This window comes from Haliaeetus albicilla, chromosome 19 (assembly GCF_947461875.1).
Source record: "Haliaeetus albicilla chromosome 19, bHalAlb1.1, whole genome shotgun sequence".
Taxonomy (NCBI): Eukaryota; Metazoa; Chordata; class Aves; order Accipitriformes; family Accipitridae; genus Haliaeetus; species Haliaeetus albicilla.
The window spans coordinates 13163524-13187478 of NC_091501.1; the positions used below are offsets into that span (position 1 = coordinate 13163524).

At 37.3% G+C, this 23955-nt stretch overlaps 1 protein-coding gene across 2 annotated transcripts in view; it reads right to left on the reverse strand.

Annotated features, from left to right (window-relative positions):
• Nucleotides 1–995: 995 nt before the first annotated feature.
• Nucleotides 996–23955, reverse strand: part of DCP1B (decapping mRNA 1B) — a 46511-nt gene continuing 23551 nt past the window's right edge. For both annotated transcript variants that reach the window (XM_069807724.1, XM_069807725.1), the window contains exons 4-9: nt 22988–23054; nt 20683–20818; nt 12195–12323; nt 10633–11472; nt 3924–4172; nt 996–2096 (exon numbers count right to left, since the gene is read on the reverse strand). In XM_069807724.1, coding sequence (XP_069663825.1) covers nt 2016–2096; nt 3924–4172; nt 10633–11472; nt 12195–12323; nt 20683–20818; nt 22988–23054 — 1502 coding nt within the window. In that variant the 3' untranslated portion in view covers nt 996–2015. The remainder of the gene's footprint in view (nt 2097–3923; nt 4173–10632; nt 11473–12194; nt 12324–20682; nt 20819–22987; nt 23055–23955) is intronic.

Sequence of the window (23955 nt, forward strand, 5' to 3'; positions counted from 1 at the left end):
AAACATACCTTTAATTTTTGTAAATGATACGTTACTCTGAAAAGCAATAAATAAGGATGTTTTTAAAATTTCTACTTGCCTTTTTTGTAAATAAAAATGTTTCCCCCATGACTAAAAAACCTATCACAAACACAGCTTGAGATGCTTAAGGATTATTTCTACCCACCAATTACAGAAGTTCTACATGTCAAATGAGGTCTTAACTATGTGTCCCCATCATCTTTAAATTGCACTCTCAGATAATCCAGCATCACAGACACCAACTATGCATGTATTTAGTTTCATACAAACTCTTTTGTGTAGATTCCAATTTCTTCCACACCAGTTCATTCAGAAATAATACCAATTAACTCAGTAGAATCCCATAAATTTTAATGGCTACATAAATTATTACAGCCACAGGATTAGAATTCGGATTTGCTATCTTTAAAGTCTGCCCTTCCTGGTATCTGCTCAACATGTTCTTCTCACTGAATCTGCAAGAATCATAAACAATTTTGTAACAAAATGGAACTAGAATACAACTTGCTTTCTACGAGCTACTTAGTGTAGGAAAAGTCTAGCAGTTTTGTAGGCACAAGTCTCTTGGGGTTATTCAGTTGTGTATAAAGAAAGTAGCTCTTGACTTTTTTTTTTTAAATATTGATTTAGAGCCTTTCCCAAGGAATGTGAGCAAATCCACTTGCCCCCCAAAATCACACTCTTCCACTAGAGAAAGCCAGATGTATGGGGGGTTGGGGGAACTGTTGAAATCATTACGACTATACTACTTTAAAAGTGCACCCTAATTTACACTGAAGAACTTTCACAGATGAGGCTACTGAGTTGTACCTACATCAATGCCCATAGTAAAGAATATTGTATACTCCTTTATGGATTACAGATTGGATTCTCTGCACTCACAAAAGAAATGCCTCCTCAGCAATAACTTTGGGTTCCTAAACTGTAGTAAACTAGCACTTCAGCAGCAGATGCTAATAAAAATATACATAAAATTCCTTTCAGTCATTTATTCTAATTGATTTAAAACCTCATGTGTCTTCCGCCAAGTGTAAAAACATTTTAAAGTCATACAAATACAAGTGACCCAACAATTCTAAATACATAGCCCATGGTACAATAAAATGAAATCAGCACATACTAGCGATTATCCATTTTATTTTCTTTAGAAATGGACCAATGAAATCGCTGTGCTCCAGGAACACACTAAAAATAAAAATTAATAGGACTTTTACACCCAGTAGCCTTCCCCTTAACAAAGTTGTACATTGCTTATAATAATGCAGATTGGATCTGGAATAATAGAAACATGAATCCAGTGCCACCCCAGAGCTATGTTGATAGTGAGTACATTCACAAACAAACCCTCCCCCCAACTCCTCAAAACACCTGCAGAGTCCCATTTCTACAGCTAGCTAAAAATATTCTTGTTAAAATAGAAAAAGATTTTTCTACAAAATTTTTGGGGAAGTCATGACATTTCTTCTGAATTGCTTTGCAGACAACTAAGTACGATGATAGATCAGCCTGACCAAGACTTTCCCTTCCAAGATTTCACCCAGATTTTCACGTTCCTAAGAACAGTCCAACATTGCCACCATGTGGTCAGAGATGGGCACGTTCATCGGGACAGTTGCATGTGACGTCTCCCAGAGAAAATCCATGACAAATACCTAGTCAATGAATAACCACGCTGCAAGTAAAAAAGGAAACTGAATTCTGAAACTGATTCCTTATGCAGGGAAACCGATTCTAAGTATGGACCAATATAAGAAAAATAATTTAAATATTTTGTGATTAAGTCTTCAGTATCGTGACACTCCGCTCCCTAAAGGCACAATCTGTTTCTGCTCACTTCTTTCTCAGTACAGCATGTAGTTGCCAACAAGCAAAATCTATGTGTATGTAAAATACCTAAGACCATTCATTTCTTTAAACATAAACATACTTGAAAAATTTGAAACCTTTTTCCTGGAGTTCAGGAAGCAATAGTAATTGAATTTAAAAATCATCTTTCACAGAGACTTTTTAATTGCCGCCTTTCTCACACTGAAGAGATATGCTTCATAAATAATATTTAAGAAGTTGTCATCATTCTGAAAAACAAAACAGGTAATTGTTAGTGCACGAGAGGCGTTTTGAGTGAAGAGATTAGAAAATTTTTCCATTTCATGGACCAGATACTTTTCAACCTTACTCTATTTTAAAGTGTGAGCAATAGGAAAGCTATTTCCTTTACCAAAACCATGTATTATTTCCATGCCTTGCTAGTAGCCTTAGAAGAATTGGACGTGAATATCAACTTTACTGCAGCAAACATGACTGTATCTCTGTAAGAAGTAACGAGTACACAGAAAGCAGATTTTCCAAACTCACAGTGAATTTAACTCTTGCATGATAATACAGTGACGATACAACCCTGTAATTTCTTCTCTTTGCCCTCATTTACCTAGGGATTTCCTTAAGTAGTTTCCTCCATTAGGTCAGTCATAATTCCAAGCATGTCTGAAGGAGCAGTGAAACACCCTGGGTTTTGATCCTATACTAAATCCCACCTGGGCAAATCCTTGCATCTTGTTTAACTCTTTTAGACTTAATGCTCCTAATTGATGCTGCTCATTTTTCTTTATTGCTTGTTTAACTTTTTTCCTCCTGAAGATCATTTTGCAAGAATGGTCAACCCACATTAAGAAAGAATGTCCTAAGTAGTTCACATGAACATATGAGGATAATTAAAATCAAGATACTATTTGAGGAAAATCAGGAGCATTCGAGATTGCGGTTTTATATAATGGAAAATAACAGGTAAGAAATTGGAAGTAAATAATTTCCAGGTAACTCACTTAATCCTAACTATCACCAAGAACAGCAGGGACAGATATACGAGTAAATCCAATTTTCCTTGACTAGTTTCTTTTTTAACTTCATATATGGTTTTACTACTATCCAGATACTCAAAGTATATAAAGACAGGATAACGTGATATTTTTATTTTTTAATCCCAAACTACAAGTGCAGGGGAAAATGAGAAAAGCCTCTGATTTGTTAAAGATACTATTTTCTTTCTGGGTCTATAACTGAAATTGCATTTCAAGTAACTTCAACGTTTCAGTAATGACTTTTCTTTTTATTCCAAAGCCATACAGGCACATAGTTTTGGCCTACAAATTGGACCCTTAAACCTGCGTCTCTATTCCTTGTGCTTTGTAGCCAGGTCTTTAGTTACATAATCTGTCCTCAATGTCTACTCTTCAGATATCCATCACATGGCAAGTTAAGGAAAAAAATATTCATAATCACTCATATAATCCCAAAGCAGTAAACAATCATCTCATACATGATGTTGGTAACGCTTTGTCACATTTAAACCTGAAAAACTGCAGCAAAAGGAATTTTAGCATTTGAACTAGAGAATTACATTGAATAAACTGAACTAGTATATTCTTAGGTTATCTAACCCATACTTTAAAGTTGCTCACACTCATCCTGCAATTTTAATTTCCCATCTGAATTCCTCTTACTGCTAACATGCATCTCTGAAATATTTGGCAGCTAGGATAATCGACCACTATTTATCCTTAGCTAAAAATATAATAGATATCTCTCTGGCTCATAAGATGACCTTATGAAGGTTTCGGTCATCTTTGTTCTTTTCTGTCAAATTTATTATCTTTCCTGAATCCAAAATCAGATGCATTAATCAAAATGCAGTTAAGCCAGCAGTGTGCAGGGAGAGGCTATCACATCCCCAGTCTACACCATAGTGCTCCGTTAACACGCAGCCGTTAAGTAGCACAACGTTCAACATATATTTTAATTACTCATGTAGCCTCTAGACAGATGGATGCAACCGATTATAGGGTGCTTATATCAAAACGGGAATCAGGATTTTAAGCGAAGTAGGAGAATTCTTGGCACTTTACCTGGATCAGGTGTAGAAGCGTTTCCTGGAGCTGCAACTTTGTCATTGAGCTGCTGTTGACCACAGATGGCTCTGGGGTTTGCAGTGGCAGGAGAAGGCTAGCTGAGCTAGCAGCAGGTTCTTGGTTTGCGGCTGCTAACCGTCCACTTTCATTTGCTTTTGGTGGAGCAGGTGTGGACTGAGTGAACACCATTGGGGACATCAACAAGGTAGGAGTCACAGTGGCAGGAATGCGTTGTGGTGAGATTACCTGTCCATATGAAAATAAAGCCATCAGTTAAACCTATCTACTTAATTCTGTGGGAATAAAGATGATGAAAACTGCAGACTGATTGGCAACAGTTACAGAGACTGCTGGAGATCAATACAGTTAGGTGAAACTCCAGCTCAGCACCACTTATATGATCTATTTCCAGATTAAAAGGTCTTCCATCCAATTTAAGACTGCAGCAATGGATTCACAAGTGTGATTAAGTCTGTTGGATAGGCAAATCATCTTAGGGCGAGAGCATTTTATTACAGAAATCAGACTACTATTAAATATCAGCACTCTTAGAGAATGCAGCTGTAAAGTCTTCTACATAGTGACAGTAAGTCATTAAGTTTAATCTTTGACAATATACTTACATGCAAATATCACTATTAAAGACTAATCTTTGTACCTAATACTAGAAAGTACTTTCCAATTATAACTTTCAAATTACTTTATAAATAAATACATATGTATATATTTTTTCTTCTCATTTTACTTAAGGAGAGGGGAAAGAAAACAGATTAAGTAATTTATCGTAAGAGCCACAGTGAGCTGGTGGCACTGTCAGAAACAGAACTGACTCCTAACCAACACGCAATTGACAAAACCAAAAAGGCCCTCAAAGAGAACGAAAACCTTGATACTGCAGTAGTTCTGCAAGGTCCCTCAGTATCATATCCATGCAACCTGCAAAGATATGTGTCAAAGAATTTTTGCTTTTAAATTTTGCAATGCGTCTTGGAACGGTAAAATATACAGGACTAGCAAATACTATCAGATATAATATACAACATAACAAAGTGTATTCACTTAGTTTGCAGATATTAGAGCTCTCTCCAGGTAATTCCAGTAATAAATCTTAGTCCTAATCAGCCATCTCCTTGCTATTCAAGTATCCTATCTTTTTTTCAAAGAACAGAACATACAAAGGAATTGATATGAGCTTACCAAAGCTCCTCTCCTTTGGACTGGAGCATGATTTATTGCTACTGTATGATGGTGAAAGGCTACTGAATCCCTTCACTCTGTGTCCTGGTTACATTTCAATTTTTAAGAAAAATTAAGAAAATAAAACTGAGTTTATCTCCTAGGTATGCAAAACAACATAGTGCAATATTAAAGAACATTCATATTTTTGTAGCTTGTCTTACTCCTAGTTATGATTGTTCTACCCAAGACATTTCTGAACAATGTTAGTTAGACTACAATACAAAGAGAAATAGAAATGAGGAGGATTGAGATCTCATGCTGTTTTACACAAGATTTAAGGAAGCAGAAAGACTAGGTGTCAGGAAAGACTCATGGATATTAGAAAACATGCAATATGCACCTAATGCAAAAATCTCCCAGTTTATGTTTTAGGTAAATATTGTTTGTTTCCTAAATAGAGTACTACTTAAAAACAACACTCTTGACCTACAGCCTTCTTCCTACCCCATGGCATGTAATCATAACAGCAATCATCAGGTCTGTGTTACAAGCTCCTGACTGAGTTAAGGTATTCCTAACTCATTGTAAGTTTGCTTCAAAATTAAGGTAGTGCATATGTTTGTGCAACTATGCTTGAAAAACAATGTTCATTTCAGAAGAAAACCAACTTAAGTCCAAAGTGACATCCCTCTCTGGAGCGAGACCTTCAGACTGTGCACAGATGTTCTCCTGTAAGTGAGAAGATTGTTCTCCTGCCTGTGGAAGATTGACTACCCGCAGATGCTTATCACAATGTTTCTGCTCTACTCACCCATGCTGCTGAAGTAACTTCTCTTTAATTTACCTCAAGGAAAATTGGCAGGGTTTGCTTAAACCAGATGATTCTTCCTAATGCGATTTAAAGAATGCATATACAAACTGCTCTCCAAGGGTAGGAACCTCCAGCAAAGGGATGGTGGTGAGCAGCTGGAGGAGATAAACTGTCCCACTAATATAGCTGAATCTACAACAGACTGTGTCAAAGACCCAGATGGCATGTCCTTCAAAATCAAAAACCACTTCTCTCTAGAGTCCAAGGCAAATAAACAAAACCCAAGACAAACTGTGCTCTTAATAATGTACAGTTACTACTGTCAAACACTTATACATGTTGTGGTTTAAAAGACATATGAAAAATTATTTGTTTTCTCTGGATAGAAACAGCTTTTTGGTAGGACTTGCCAAGCATATGGAAACTATATGGAATAAGCAATATTGCCATCTACTGGTGACACAGCTAATATATACAGGTTACTGTAAAACTTAAAATATTTGTGTCAGAAGAATAGAAAATATATGTATCATTTTTTAAGTGCATAGCATTTGTTTCTGTATGCAAACATTAAAATGTATATTCCTGCTAACAGTTCATACTCAAAGGTTCTGCCACTTAAACTTTTACGTAAACAACATGGTTTTTTTTAAAAAACATAAAGGCAAATTTTTGTTTTAGATTTAGCTCAGATCACCTTCAGTCACTGGGACAACTGATACCTACTTGAAAATGGGATGCTGATCTTGGCAATACTAGTGCAATTCCTATAGCACCATGCTTTTGCTGAAATCACTGAAAATGCTCCGTAGGGACATTAATAGCCTTTGGGCCAATCTTTTAGCTTTGAGTAATTTCTCACAAGACATAACAGCCCTTCCAAAATGCTGTTGATCAACTTCTTTCCCACAGAATCTAAACTGATGTGCTTGTTCATCCAGCCTCTACTGAATTATCTCCAGCTTTATCAGGTCAATACTTAAATCTCTGAGTCACTAATAACACAGTAGGAGTCTACCATCAGTTGTGCAGCAGTGAAGTAAGAACAATGAAAAATGTGCAAAATAATCATTGTAACATATAGTTTTCCTTCTCTGAAGCACAAATGCTAAGATACCTGTTTGATATTCTGCATGGATGCTGGCAGCTAGGTGACACGATAGCTGGCAAAGTCACATAACACCATGAACTAAGGAATGCACTGGATCTCCCGTAATGCAAACTGGCACCCTCTGTTGCTTCCTCCATGCGCAGAATCCCATGTGCGTCAAGTGCCCCTCTGGAACATCAGCATCTGGTGGGTGCTGTAGGCCTCTATCTGTTTTTAGTGGCATTACTTAAAACTGAGAACATTTAATCTAAGAATAGTTCAGGAACTTTAAAGACGGTTACTACTAAAATAAACCTGGCTATAATGCTAACATTGCTTTGTCTTTCAAGTTTAATTCAGAATTTTTCAATTGATGTTTAACTACAGAATCTTAAATTACTTTTCAAAACAAGTTTAATGTACCTATTTGCATTCCTCCCGTGCATGTTTTAAATCTCATGCTGAAACTGCAGTCAGGACAATTGAGAGGTAATGAATGGCACGATGCTCACACCAAAGATACTAGGTACCATGCACATATTCAGAAGATGTAACACTATGTAAAAAATACATTCTTGATGCAAAATGCTCCAAGAGATGAGAAAAAAGGGCTGTAAGATAAGTGACCTTCTGAAGAAAAGATAAATTTGTGTCAAGGTTATTGCAAGCACTTTAAAAACCAAATTCTGATTAACATAAACACTTAAGCATGCATGTATCTATAATCAGGATAACTCACACCTAATGCTAAGCATATGCTTAAAAGTCCACTGCAGATTAATGCTTTTTTATTGCATCTTAAGCACACGTTACTCACTGTCCACATAAGGAATACTTCATCAAATAGAGCTGGCACCACACCAGACTGAATGCTTCCAAGTATTATTCTTCAGCTTTTGCTTTTTTTCTGGGTTGTGGGGGTTTTTTTTGTTGGGTTTTTTTTTTTTTTTGTAACTGGTCTCTTCCTCTCTATGTGGGAGATCACAGTTCTTACACCATATGGAAATGCAGCAGAAGCCAATTTAAACTTGGACTCGTAACATGTCAATTGTGGAAAAGACTATGGCTTTCATATTCTTAGTGCTGCTGATGGATTTAGGGTGTTCCTTTAATACAATTTTTCCAGCAACAGACACTGTCCAGATACCTCTCTATTCCTGTCAGATTTTTTAGAATTTGCTTTTTCTGTATGCTGAATTGTAGTAGAGAGGCAATACCAAAAGATAAATAATTACAGAGAACAAACCTTTTGCTGCATTTGTTGTCAGAATCTGCTTTGATCAATTTTGCATGAGCATGTGCAGATATATTTGTGCCAATTCAATTTCACTCGAATGTCTGCAGGCATGGCAGCACTTAAAGCCTCTGGTCTACAGCAAGGATGATATAAAAAGATTAACGTTGGTTTTAAAAGTTGTTTCAAATTTTTACCTTCTAATTTTTTTTTCAAAAGTAGGCATATTTCATGTGGCTAATTCATGGCATTCTACAGGAACACAGACTCGTTCCTTCATTTTTAGCCTTCTCCCCTTTTTCTTTTTTGGCAATCTGCTGCATGTGAAAGAGGCCATTCCTTCCAGATTGCAGAGTTTTAGGTGTCCTAAACAATAATTAGGCCTACTTTCATTATCATTTTTAGTCTATATATTAAATCTCATAAGCCATACTAAAAGTGTTGGAAGAACTGCACCTAAGACTGTTTTGATAGCAGCTGTGGCTGTGTCAATCTGTGAAACCACTCCTAGGCAGTCTCATCTATGTGCTCTGCTCACAGCCATGCAAAGCGAGACTGAGAGCCTCCTTAGCTGCTGCTTTTTTTTTTTTTTTTTTTAAGGCAAACTTGCAGCAATAGTCACAGTGAATGAGACTTGCTCCAGTGAAGACTACTTCTCTTCTCACAAGCTATTGTTCTATTCGTACTCAAGCAGTAAAATTATTGAAATTGCATTATGTCAGTAACTCCCTTTCCATATTGCAACTAATGTTGGCATCATTTTCTTTTTCAAATATATACAAAGTCATTAGCCATATCAGCATCTATATGGATTTTTCATTTGAAAATATATCAGCATATTTGCCATTTTTTATTTATGCATACTGACTTATAATGTACAGCCTGGCACTTGCCTCATTTTACTTTTAGCTTCAAAGTAGAAATGTCTTATGTCTCCATGCTATCAGTACATGTACCAGTGAATCAGACAATTTCTTTCATTTATAGCAGGCAAGTTCCATTCCCAGTGAAAACAGAAGTAAATTTTTGTGACTCTGGATCCTCTTTTTATTCATTAGCACTCCCCTGGAAAGTCAGATTACCATCTGTAAGCAACTGATCCCGAATAATTTCAATGACTAATTCCCCCAAAACTCTTTCACACAGATTCAAAAAGTCATGCTGCTTTAATTAAAAGAATAAAAATAATGATGGCTATTTGCTATATCAAACTGATCTTCCTCTGACCTCTCTCACAGATGAGAAATCTTGACCTGTAACAGTGTTAGTGATGGATGTGGCCCTTAATTGTTAAATGACTGTTTCAGCATCTCTGTGTGTAGGATAACTTTCTAGAATAAGGAGGATTCTTGGAGCATGCTGAAGTATTCTGTAGTCTTTCACTCAGGTTTTTAAGAAGCTGCAATAGAAAAGCAGCTTTTGAACTTTACATTGAAAAGGTGAATGCTTTTTCATTCAGATAAGTAACTTCTAGACTCCAATACAGGTCAGACTCCAGTACAACACAAGTCTTGTGTACAGTCTGTCCACAATAAAGGACGTTAAAAGTGGCTTAGCTGCATCCCCAAACAGGACATTTACAGACATTCAAGCGTAGAAGATCCTACAGAAAATGAAGCTGTTAGCAAAGACAGCAGTTGTCCAGGATGGGACATTTTGTAATTGCACATGATACTTCTAAAGAACAGAAAAATGCAGTCATGAGAGAGACACAGTCTCTTGACATCTCCTGAATTTTTTAAGACACCAATCTGACTTTTTTGGTCACAATCTCCAGAATTAAGGGCTTTGGTTTTTTTGAAGGCATTCAGGCACAAGGCCTTTTTTCAAAATAATACATAGCAATAAAAAAAATAACTAATGAATAGCTAGAAGTTACAGTACAAGATAACTAATTAATTGATATACATGTACTTAAAAAATCTGCTGTTAGAAAATAAGTGACCTTTTAAGCACCTTTAGCAACTGGCATACAAAGGAATGTATACCTGCACAGAGAAAGCTATGACTAATTTTGTAAGAAAAATTATTAAACCCAAAATATTACACTCAGTAACCAGCAATTACACAAAACAGCCTGAGGTATGGCAACTGAAAACTAGGTGACTTTTCAAAGTGCCTCTGGAAAAACCCAAGATTGCAGTATTTTCGGTCATTATTGATTTGCAAGAGATGTAGCCTTCAGTATTTACAATATCACAGCTTGGTAAATCAGAACTTACTTGATGTTGTTAAATTATCACATGCAAAATGAATGATGTGCAACATGTGGTAAGATAATAACAAGGACAAACTGGCCAAAATGAAACAAAGACTAACCTTACAAAATACCAAGTTCAAAAGATTGCTAGGTTTTTATTTATTTATTTAAATGTTGAAGTTTCCCATTTACCTGAAGAAGAGTGCTCTGTTTTTCTGTACCTGGTGCCTTTTCTATCCAGGATTCCAGTGGTTTCAGCGTATTGGTATTCTGGGTAACAACAGGAAACTTAGCTGCCAAGGTTGGTCTGCTGGATACATGCAACTGTTGTTCTTGTTGCACTATCTGGAGTTTCTTCAGTAACTCTTGAGGTGAAATCACCCCAGAATTGGCTGCTTGATTGCCAGAGAGAGAAAGTGGCTGTCTAGGAAGTTTAGACTGTTCTTTACCAAGTGTCTGAGACTCTAAAGTCTGGCCTGGTAGGGAACCATTGAAATACACCAAAGGTGGTTGGCTCATATTATTTACTGTTGCTGCTGGTGCTCCAACAGCAGCAGGAGTCCTGCTGAACACAGAAGCTGTCGAGTTCGCAGATCCTGTTGCACCGGGGTCCATTTTAGTCACTGACCCTGACTGACTCTGTAATTTCTGTAATAGGCTCTGAGTGCCAGCAGTATCCTGAACTACATGAGATGTTGCAATACCATGAGAATTCACAGGTTGGAAGAGTCCTGTGAAACTCTCACCCACAGGGTGGATATTGCCATTTTCACAGAGTGGGTTCTCAGGAAACTCAGCAAGCGGATGAAGGTCTGTCCCACGCACCATAAGCTTCTGAATGGCGGGGCAAAGCTGTTTCTCTGCAGAGGGCGAATGCCTGCTAGGTTCTTCATAGGATAGGGAACGTACCACACCCTGCCTAACAGGAAGATTCTCTTGGTGCTGTTTATTAAGTGGTTCTGAGACATCTGGCTTTTCTTGTTTTCCAAACAGTGCTGTCAAAGACAAGTGCTGTGGTTCAGAATCCACATTCTGTGAGGGGACAGAGGAAAAAAGTAAATGTAGTTCCCTCATGCATAAGTTACATTAAGTGGTGACAATATTTAGCCAGCAGTATTCAAGGAAAAGCTGAGAAACTGCTATGTGTTTTCCTCCCAAGAGGATTTTTAATAGTTTTGTCACATAGGAAGGGCAAAAAGACAGTTGTCAAGCTGCTAATGTGGGAGAAAATCAGTGAATCTGAGAGAGAGCAGTGGCTTTACTTTAAATACCATGAAAGAGCATCTTCCCTTTCAGCTATCAGTACAATATTAGTAACAGAAATCTCCCCATGTATGAAGTAGGGCCACTTCTTGTGCGTCTCCCTGTCACAGCTGAATTCAGCTTTTAGGATTTTGCAGTGTGATTTAGCTTGAAGATATATCAAGAGACTGTTCTTTATTTAGATTAACCAAATTCACCTAAAAAAAAGAACACACTAACTGTGGTCCAGCAATTGACTAGACCAGCTTGCAATCAAAGCAGTATCTGAAATTTGAAAGACTAGTATTTCTTTGTTGCATCAGGATACTATGTCTTTAATTTACATGCTTCCACATCATATGGTGGGGGCTGGGGAGCTTTTTATAAAACATTAGTTTTGCATTAAAATAATTCCTCAGAATGGTTCCACCTCAAATTCTTGCACTGACCTTCCGACTCAAATATTCCTACACGGTTACAGCACTAGTCAGAAAACACACAAAACATTTTACCTTGCTTTGCTGAGATATTCGTTGATGCTGATTTTCACTAGGCTTCACTGGAATTGGTTTGATTAGGTTGGGGTTGTTATAAATTGCAGAGGAACTAGTTATTTGTTTTGGCTCTGAGCAGGTCTTACACTGCAACAGAAAAGCAGTACTTTTTAGTAAGTGTGACAATACCTTTCCCTTTAGTTCTCCACTATAGTAAAATACAGACATAGCCAGGTATTCAATAACCAAACATACTAGTTGCAGCACTGATTATGAAATATGATGCTATTGAAAGAACTAAAACAATTGCAACCTAATTTTCTAAAACCACAAAGTGTATGTAAAAATAAACACCTGATTCCAAGATTTCCCGAGTATGAGGCTTCCCTCTAATTTAAATCTCACTTCTCTTTCTTATCTTCTGTTTCCCACACTTAAAAAAACATAAAATAATTTTTAAAAAGCACCTTAGAAACCAAGCAACAGCCACACTTTTCCTGCACCAGTAGGCAGCTAGAAGTAGTTTAGAAACATGAAGGATTAATGTGCTCATAGAGAACATTTAAAATGCTTTTTGTTAAAAAATGGAATTATAACTCAAACTCTTTTACATAAATATTCCACATTGTGGAAACTTGGAGGATGCACATACCCGCACAGAAAAATAATTAAAGATTTAATCAATTTGTAGAATCAGTATGTTTTCTTATTAAATATGACAAGATTAATAATATTTATAAAAAGATGAGCAGAGACAGACGACTAAAAGTGAGCAGGGTCATGGAACAACTGACATATGAAGAGAGAAAGGCATGATTTAATTCATAAAAAATGCACAGAAAATGCTGCATGAAAGAGAAATAATAAATGGAATAGGAAAAGGTGAGTAAGATGGTCTTATTTACCTTGTACAAAAGATAAGAATATAGTCAATGAAACTAAAAAAACATTGGGTATACAAGGAACGCTCCTATTGTCAACAGGAAAGAAAACAGTACACTGGAAGTCATTGTTGCTTGATACAATTGAAATCAAGAAACTGGAAAGATGTTTTTAAAGAATGATCTATCAAAATGTTAATCCTATCTAACAAGAATATTCATAGTTAATTACCTGAATTTGATGGGCTCTAAATTTTATGCCACAGGACTAATGGTTGGGTAAGGAATGACCAGTTTGGGTTTCTCATTCTTTCCTCCAAAGAGCCCAGTCTTGTGCATTAGTGGGGACAGAAGTCTGGACTGGACAGACTGCCATATGGACACACAGCAGAGCCACTGCTGTGCGATGACGAAAATGTCAGTGTCCTTTCTAGAACTTTGAGACAAACTCCTCAGGTGAGAAAATAACCCTCACTTTCAAATATACAAAACCAATCATTTAATCCATTTCTGACACCTACAGTAACAGTAAACAAAGACACACTTGCTCCAAGGCTGCTCAGTAAAACAGAACTTGAGGTCTCGAGGGGACTCAAGGGGCTCTAGGAGGTACTCAGTGCCTTCTTTGCAACATTTGCCCACAGGAATCCCAGGGCCCTGAGGCTGGTGGGAAAGTCTGGAGTGATGAAGACCTACCCTCGGTATGGGAGGATCAGGTCAGGTACCATGTAAGCAAAATGGACGTACACAAGTCCATGGGACCAGATGGCATGCACTCATAACAGCTGAGAGAGCTGCCTCTCTCACTGTGAAACCGCTCTTTATTTTTGAAAGGTAATGGCAACTGGGGGAGGTTCCCAAGGACTGGAAGAAAACAAGTGTCAGTACTACCTTCAAGAAGGGAAAGAAGGAGGATTTGGGGAACTTCAGGCCAGTTTGCCTGACCTTGATCCCTATGAAGGTGATGAAACAAATGGCTTCCTAATGGAAGCCATTTCTAAACATATTAAGGACATGAAAGTGATTGAGAGTAGCCAGCACGGATTTACAAAGGGGAGATCATGCTTGATCAACCCAGTAGCCTTTTACAGTGAGATGACTGGCTCAGTGGATGATGGGAGAGCAGTGGATATTGTCTACCTTGACTTTTGCGAGGCTTTTGATACTGTCTCCCATAACATCCTCAAAGACAAACTGATGAAACGCAGACTAGGTAAGTGGACAGTGAGGTGGATAGAAAACTGTCTGATCTGCTGGACTCAAAATATTGTTGGCATGAAGTCCAGCTGGAGGCCAGTCACTAGTGATGTACATCAGGGTTTGACGTTGGGGTCAATACTGTTTAACATCTCCATTAATGACCTGAATGATGGGGCAGAGCAGGCTTGCAGACAAGATAAAATAGGGATGTGTAGTTAATAGACCAGATGGTTATGCTGCCATTCAGAGGGACCTTGACAGACTGGAGAAATGGGCTGACAGGAACATGAAGTTCAACAAAGGGAAACTGAGGAAGAATAACCCCATGCAGTACAGGCTGGTGCTGACTGACCGAAAAGCAGCTTTGCAGAAATGGACCTGGGTGGACAAGAAGTTGAATACAACTCAGCAACATGCCCTTGTGGCAAAAGAAGGTCAACAGCATCCTGGGTTGCATTAGGTAGAGCACTGCCAGCTGATCAAGGGGGGTGATCCTTCACCTCTCCTGAGCACTGGTGAGACCACTGGTTAGACCTGTCTACTGAGCACTGCAGTGCTACATCCAGTTCTGGGCTTCCCAGCACAAGAAAGATGCAGACACACCTGAGTGAGTTCACTGAAAGTCTGTGTAAGCACCTGTAAAGCAAGGAGAGGCTTAGTCTCCAGAAGAGAAGGCTCAGGGTATAATATCAATGTGTATAAATACCTGATGGGAAAAAGTAAAGAAGACCGAGCCAGACTCTTCTCAGTGGTGCCCAGTGAAGACAAGAGGCAAAAAACAGAATATACAAAATCTTGTTTAAACGTAAGAAAAATTTTTTTTACTTTAAGGATGTTTGAATACTGGAACAGGTAGCCCAGACAGGTTGTGGAGTCTCTGTCCATGGAGATATTTTAAACCTGACTTAACATGGCCCTAAGCAACCCACTTTAGCTGATACTGCTGTAAACAGGGAGGTTGGACTAGACTATCTCCAGAGGTCCCTTCCAGTCTCAGTGATTTTGTGAGTCTCTGCTGAAAAATCATCTTGTGGGTGTTCAGACAGTCACGGATTTCTGCAATGACTTTCTGAAGACATGATCTTGCAAAGTAGAAGTGTAGTTCCACTCACATACCTGGCTTTTCTCTATTGTGTAACAATTTTTAGTTCAAATGTTGCTCTTAGGAATAACTTTAAGGCATGCACAGACAATCATGCCATAGGGTGGTTAGCTATTTAGTTTGAAGAACAAGCACCTGTCTCTTCTTTCCTGCTATACTCCTACTGCATAAAGTGAGAAACTTCCTCAAGCACTAGATTGGAAAAAAACATGAAGAACAAAACACTGATTTTGCCAGTAATGCAGAGTTTCACAGCAAAACTGAATTTCAGTTAAATAAAAAACCATGTAGCAAGCGTCCCATGGCTAATTTGAGTAGGCCACATTCAGCATGTAAATATGTTTAACTCAGCTACACATTTTGCCTTCTCTGGGGAAAAAAAACCCCACAACCAAACCAAAGAAATAATTTTACTAGAATGTGGTATCTCATTCAACCAGAGCCTTGCTACCCATCTCACAGTGCAGTGCAAGTTTGATGACTAAAGATATCCCCAAATTCAAATAAATTCATGGTGAGCAAAACACTTTTCTTCTAAAGCTAGTCCATGCTTACCTCCCTTCTCTATGATTCAAAGCTTGATTAATGGAAGCACTTGACAAAAATCTACACTTAATTGAAGTTTCAGTTTTGCTAAGCAATTCATATTTAAAATAGTTATGAACACATTGCTATGAAAAATCGTAACAGAAAGACACCATGAAAAAACAGTATAGAAGACAAACCTACAACACTAACTTAACTATTAAAGCTTTTATACTAGGGAAAAGTTTCCTTTCCATTTATTAGCTCTGAGTTAAATTTATCAATGCACTGCTCAAACAAATTGTTTTCTTAGGTTCTTCCAAGCTTATACTTTGTTATCCTTGAATTAGAGTAACTTAATTTTTTGTCATTGTTGTTTTCTACAAGGTTTATTTTCTCATCATTTCCAGGCAGTTCATATGGACTCTTAACAATGTCCTAGTATGAAGCCTTCTGCAACCTCATCAGCTTTTAAAAAATATTTTAAATACACTAGGACAAATGACTGAATATTCTTAAATCACTTTCCCACCCAGTTTCTGACTGGTGACTTATGTTGTCTCTCATTCACTTAATGATAGTTAAGCATCTTACCTAATTAATTATCACATGAAAGTTTTTTTTCATAGTCCAAGTAAGTGCTTCCTATAGCCCATATTTGATCTATATTAAAACAAGTGAAGATAATTTTCTTTTTTAGATTGGATAGATCCTACATGATATTACATAGACCAAAACCACACTTCAGTAAAATTAAATAGCTTTTTTCTCACAAACTGTTCTGCTTCTAATGGTGCTGCCTTTTCTTCAGAATACCTCCTTCTTATTGCTACTTTTCAGCATAGCTTTTGGGGCAAAAAACATATAAGCATGTATTCAAACTTTTTTTCTTTAACATGATGGATAACATACTCTTGTATATTTCACAATGAGTTCTGCAGAATTTAAATACCACCCTTATTTCCCCAGGGTATTTTAATAGGCTGAATTCTTCAGAAACCATAAGTACCTTAGATTCCACTGTTATACTCTGCATGATCACAGAACTAAGCATATAAAAATGAGGTGAGAAGCAGTAGAGTTTAACAGAGTTATCACTATATGAACATTTTTCAGACCAAATTCCTCAGCAAAATGAACAGCAGTATACACAAAGGTCTATAGAGAATGACAATGCTCTGACTTGGTTTCATTCCCATGATTTGGTAACATGGCTAGCAGGCTGGTATCAGATGCAGAGAAGTATGCTGAAGAGAAAAAAAGCCTGTGATGATTTCAAAGGAATCTGTAACTATTGGAGCTCAGAATATAAGGTCATTTGGCAGCATGGCCTTGCTGATGAGTAAGTTAGGAGCAACAGCATGACATTTTAAGCAACTGTCAGGTGGACAGGTAAAGAAGATATCAGATGCCATCATCATCAAACAGCAAAAAGCAGGATGAAAGAAATGTCACCATGCTCTTTAGTGACAGAACCAGAAGAGTACTCATCAGCTACAACACTTGATGATTACTACATCTTGCTTCACAGGTCTGTCCTTTAGTCATGCGTCTTGTTCAAAGCTATGCTCCTACAAAAGACACATAAGAAAACAAAAGGTTCTAAGATCAAGTCAAATAAAAGCTAAGCAACATTGGAAAAAAAATGGACATATGTAGTGAATGTCTGTCAAAAAGAACAAGACCATCACTGAGGACGTTTTAGGAAAGTTTGGTATAGTCACAGATATTTGAGGCAAACAACTGCTCTATGTTGTGAGATTTCATATTCTACCTGTACAATATGAGGCTCAAGATGAACAGGACATTGTCAGAGGAAGCAGACAACGGACGAGCATTGTACCTCAGTATTGCAGTTCTCCTGAAGCATATACCATGTCACATCCCAATCTCATGCTCTGTAGCAAAAACTTGACTTTGAGAGATGTACTTGACAGGTTTGTGCAGCTTACAAGGAGGACATGCTAGAAGGTCTGATACAAGGAAAGAAGGTCAGCCAAGACCTGATGGAATTTAGAAGAGCTTTGTAGATAGATTTCCATGCTGAAAGCGATGAAGAGACTTTGAAGTTGTCAGAGCTTGAGTGCAGAGCTAAAAAGTCCTGGAAACTGGGGATTTCTACCTAGCTGATGTAAAGCAGCCACAAGATGACATTAATGAACAGTCACATGAAAGCGTACAAGGTGCTCAGCAGAAGAGAGGAACTAAGGGGGAGAAGAACTGTCTCAACTAAGAGCAAGGATTTCCAGGCAGAGCCCTGTTTAAGTGAGACATACAGAACCAATTCAGACTGTTCAAGAATAGTAGCGTAGACTCTGCATCATCCAGCCTGAGTATGGCACAGTGCCCTCAGGAAAGCTAGGCCTTCTGGATCCTACTATCAAGTCTTTCACACAGTTAACAAATCAAAAGCTAGGCACCTGAAAACTTAGAAACCATATTCCTGTTTGGACAGTGCAGTACCATCAGAACATTTTGCTGAAAGACAGCGAAGAAGCAGTCAAGGAACAGAAATAAAAGTCCAGAGGCCATGCTTGCTTGCTACCAGAAATGATGTTCTTATCAAATGGATGTGTGTCCTTAGCAATGAAGAAGGAAGCTTCAGGTATTTTGGGCACATCAACCAGACAAAAGACGTTCACCTAATCTGACCTTTAATAGATCAAAGATGGTGTAGTAAATGGGTAGATGCTGTAGAAGAACTGTGCAGCACAGGGCTAAAACCAGGGCTTGTCCTGTAGAACAAGAGAAACACATTTTGTCATCTGTACCCTAGCAGCTCTTCAACTGTTTATCTCCCTAGCTATCATTATGAGGCCATCTAATAACACTTCTTCTTACCAGAGAACAAGAGAAGGCAAGTGCATAAGAAGTATATTTTTCAAAAATACTTTAGTGGTTTAGCAGCTTAAAGCTCCATTAATAAAAAAAAGGAGAGGGGAGGCTATGTGTTTTATTTTACATGTAACCTCTAAATCTGTAACTTGATTTGGGAATAAGATACACCCTTGAAAGTTCATTACATTCTTAAAAAAAAAATCTCATCATAGGACTTGAAAATTGAGCAAAATTTCTTAGACACTTTGAAAATTGATATTCTTATTCTACAGCTCCCAACACTTTAAAACACCCTCTTCTCTGAAACCACAAAGAATTCAAAAAAGAGAATAACATATTTCATAACTGATTTCAGCACATCAGCATTGTAACTCGTAAGACATACACTGACAAGGAAGTAGATGTCATAAAGCAGCCAAAAAGCATAACTGCTCTGAAACATATTGACATTAAATAAAAAAAAAGGTTGTCATTGCCTTTATTTATCACACCCTTCTTAATTTTATATTACTAACAAAACAAGAAAAAAACACATATCCAGTTCTTAAGCGGTTGGATACTCCTAGCACTCATGTCCCAGACGAAGAAGAAATTTTCATGTTATTTCCTTAGCCATCCCTCAAATGCAGAGAGATTAAAAATGAAATAAGAAGCAAATTTGCAGATGATCTTATCTGCAGGGAAAAAATTCAAAACCCCTATTATTTAAACAACAGAATTTCCTCTCCTTTGTCTTGATTTTCTGTGTGGTAATGTAGAAATGGAAGGTAAATCTTTTTAATTTATTTCCTCCTTCTCATAGAATCTGAAGACAGCTTAGTATTTTTCCAGTTTTCCATTTGCATTATTTTTGAGGTTATTTAATGAAAACCGCCTAAGCATTTCATAGTATCTCAAATCACACTATTTTATGCCAAGACTAGATACTGATTCAGCATTAAACCACAGAAAAGATACCAGGTTTTGGAGGTGTTTGTCCACTATAATACATTAAATCCCTATTAGAGAAAATATGAAGGTCCTAAGCTTCAAAAGAAGCTATGCCACAACAAAAAGGGCTACATTTCACCATAATTCAAACAGTTTGCTATTATCTTTGAGGATCTTATTAGTAGCCACATTTCAAAAAAATAACTTTTTCTCTCTTTAAATTGCTTATGTTTAAGATATATATAAATATATTTCTAGACTCAGAACACTTATGAGCTTTATTATTGCATGATAACACATACAAAATACAGGAAACAGCAGTAGGAAACTGCAGGCCCTCTAACAATTTGCAGTGTGTATATGAATAGTTAAAATTACTAGATTTTTATTCCCCAAAGTAAAACATTTTTGATTGCTCAATAATAGAGAACATTATTAGTCCATTAGTTACTTCTTTATTTAGAAGCCTCAGAAGACCAAAGCAGCACATGGGCTGAAATCATACTACATTTCAACCTTTTCATTTCCTTCCATTAGTATTTGAAAGTACCTAACAACCACAATTAGAAGCAGTAACTTCACTGTTAAAGGTCTTCTCTGAAGGAAGTTATTTGTACAAACCACAGAAACTATTGGCAGGTTTGAATACTCCACCCAGAAAGAGGACACAACTTCCAGGTGCTACTCAATAAGCACAGGAGCTCTAAGGGTCAAAATGAAAGCCAATTTATACTTGTTCTTACTCCCTAGCATTCAACAAATAATCAATCATATACATGTTCTCCTTTCAGAAGTTTTTAGTGACGGCATTGATTTCTTTTGAATCTTCCACAAATTCTAACAAAACTTTTCTACCAACCAGCTCTACACAAAATGAGAGAGCACACGGTCCAAAATCAGTTTCACTTTGAGGAAAACTACTTAAAAGCAATCCCAAACCTTGTATGTTTTAAAATGTAAAGTGTGAGCAAGTTGGCATCATAGTATCGCCAAAAAGAAACGTCCCCTTTTTATAGACAGCAAGTCTCACCTTGGTATACTCATCTTTGGCCTTAGTAAGCATCCGTAAGATATCCACTTCTTTGTTATTAGAAGAATTCATGATCATTGGGGACACTCCTGTTCCCGTGCCCTGCTGTGCTTTGAATTGTTCCTGCTGAGTTAGGCTGAAAGTTGGAGGTGAGAGGAAAATATACAAGACAAAACACAGATAAAACATAAAAACTTTAACCACAACTACTTTACAATAATTAATCAAAACAGAAATATTTTCATTTCCCCTCCCCATCTGCATTAAAACGTGTAAAAAAAACCTCTATCAGAAGATCTATATTAAAACATAATTTGACCAGGCATGAGATTCATTTTCTCCAATCTTGAATACACTAGGCCATAGGCTAAAATTTCCGTAACTTAGTCACAATTTCTATACCCAGAAGGAGCAGGGAATTTATAGTGTTATTCAGTTCTGCTGGTGGTGGAGGATTGCAAACACACACAAATCAGTCATTAACTACTAGCAAATGACCAATTTCCTGCCCCAGCTGTTTTATTATTGTAGAATGCTGAGAATTAAAACAGGCAGCCAATTGGCTGAGCGACGACATCTTTTATCTGTATGAAACACTGCTATTATAAACCACTACACGTGGTTTACAATTCCATGAATCCTCTGAAAACTAGTTTTTACTGTAGTAAATTACCAGTTTGAGAGTACCTAATCACCACCAACGGAAACTTGAGCTAGTTAACTAAAATTAGCTGTCAAAAACCTGGGTTTCCTAGGGTTCATTGCTTATTTCTGTAACTTCATCCCCATCAATTATTTCTTGGGTCACAACTGCCTTATTTTAGAGCTGTAGGTTATACAGAAAAACCACAAACCCCCACTGTTGTCGCAGTCTGTGTTTCACAATGTTTTGTCACTGCAAAATGAAAAGCAGCAGGTATTACTTCAAAAAGAGATAGAGAGGAAACATGACTACCTTTCCATCCAGTATTTTATAACAAATCCTATCTGGAACATAGTGGCAGAAGAGTTAAAGCACTTTGCAATGGATCAAGATGTGCAAGGATGAGCCCTGCTTGGACCTGTACTGCAGGGCACATAAATGGGCTTTTGGGCACTTGGTAACTTTGGCAATCAAAATTGATGTCACTTCCTCAGCATGCTTCTGGCTACAGAAGCTGTTAAGATTGGGACAGATGACCTGAAAAGGAGAGATTCACAGGTCTGACAGTGCCTTTGCATTGCGCTCTGTTAGTACCTAATGGTGTCAGCTTGACTGTATCCCCCTCCCATGGCTTTTCTTGGGATGACAAAGACCTGGCTCTATGTCATCCCTCCTGTCCCTTAAAAGAATTGTGACACAATGATATGTCCAACTCTATATACTGCAGGCAACCGGTATATCCCATCTCTGCCTGCTCCTGTTGGGCCCCTTTTTCTATATCCTCCATATTATAGCTCTAAAAAATGTAGATTGCATATGTTGATAAAATCTGTAAGACTTCAGCTCCTTCCACCTCTAAACAAACACGAAAACCTGCAGAATATAGTCATAAGAAAGGGATCATTGCAAACAAGCCTATCATTAGGCCAACCAGAGGGTAGAGCAGAAGAGTGAGCCCTGTCCATCCTGGACACGTGAAGAAAACAGTGACAGTGAAAAAACTATCCATGATATTAAAATACAGTTGAGAATACAGTTCTTTTTGAAATTTTAATCTCGGACTTCACTGCAAAATTAAAGATTGTATAACATGTATAAAATAATATTATTATGTACATAAAAGTAATTAATTAAAAGCTAATTAAAGTCTTGCTTTATATTCCAAAAACAAGGCAAATTTTGTACATTTTGCTAGGAAATGAGGAAGCAGGAATTCAGCCAAGATGTAGAAACAGGATAAAAATGACAGAAATAGTATTATTACAGTATGCCTTCATGATAGCCCGCACTTACACTGATACAAGAAAAAAGGTAACAGCAAAATTAAAAAAGAAAATCTCCCCAAACTCAGAAATATATTAAAACCCCAAAGAATACAATTCTTCAAAACAGATCTCTGAGTCATCAGGAAATAAATCAGATGAACTGTTACACTCTGATGTAGCTGGAAAGCTGCACAGCAAATTATGAAAAAGTATTGCAATACAGTGACTTATTTCTGATTATACAAAATGCAGGCTTGACAACTTTACTTGCAACAAAAATCTATAAATATAGTTTTAAAGCAGAAAGGTATGACCATCCTAGTAATATAATGTGCATGTATGTACAGAAATACATACATAAAAAAAGCACAAAAAGTCTTGTTTACCCATCACTTACTTTTTCATGAGCTCTGCAATTCTTTGGCATTCTTCCTTATCATAAAACCAAATCCCATATATGGACACTGTAAATGCACATCAAACACAAACTATGAGCATCTTCTCAAACAGCAGTTCTACCTGGTAGATATTTAAAAGTGACCTGTAAAGGAATTTTAAATTTATTTCTGTCTTATGTTTTCCCCATCTATAAACACGACACCTCAGATCCTCCAAAATCAAAAAAGATCAAAGGCATATGTCTAAGGATGTAAATTACAAGCTCTTGAACCTTCAGTAGAGGCAGAGGTATTTGATCCTTTTCTTCAGAACACTAAACCAGAGGGTTTTTTTCTTTAAAACCTTTTCCTCTGTCATTTTTTTCAGTTGTCCTATCATATCCATTAGAGTCCAGTGGCTAGTATACTGCAAGTGGTGTTGCACGCATATGTAAGGAAGAAAGATCTGCTTAGTTTTCAACAACATTCAGGTGTATCTTGATATATCATCAAATTTGTTAGAGTTGTAAGAACACACCTCTGCCTCCCTGTAGATTTCCTATAATGTTGCCCATTATTTTCACTACCAAAGAAGTAATTATCTGTAGCCAGCCCCAGGATTAGAAAACCTGTATCTAAGTTCAGACGTCCACTAAAATAAGTGCCTGCAGCTTTGCCCAGCAATGACAGATTTAAATTTACTAGTACTTCAAGATTCTCAAACATACACACTGCTAATGAAACCATCATGATGGTAATAGCCATAATGGAACTGTAGTTAGTGCAGGTTCCACAATCGTCACAAACAGGGAGCTTTCCTCCACTCACAACCACGTTATATAGCTCTGGTAAAATAGCTTGGGAATAAATCTACAACATAGTCTTAAAACAATCTGTCCACATTTGTCAGGGCAACTGTCCTGGTTTTAACCTTAGGCACAAATCTGCTGTGAGAAGAGGAAGGGAGAAGCACTTAAAGGCTTAACAC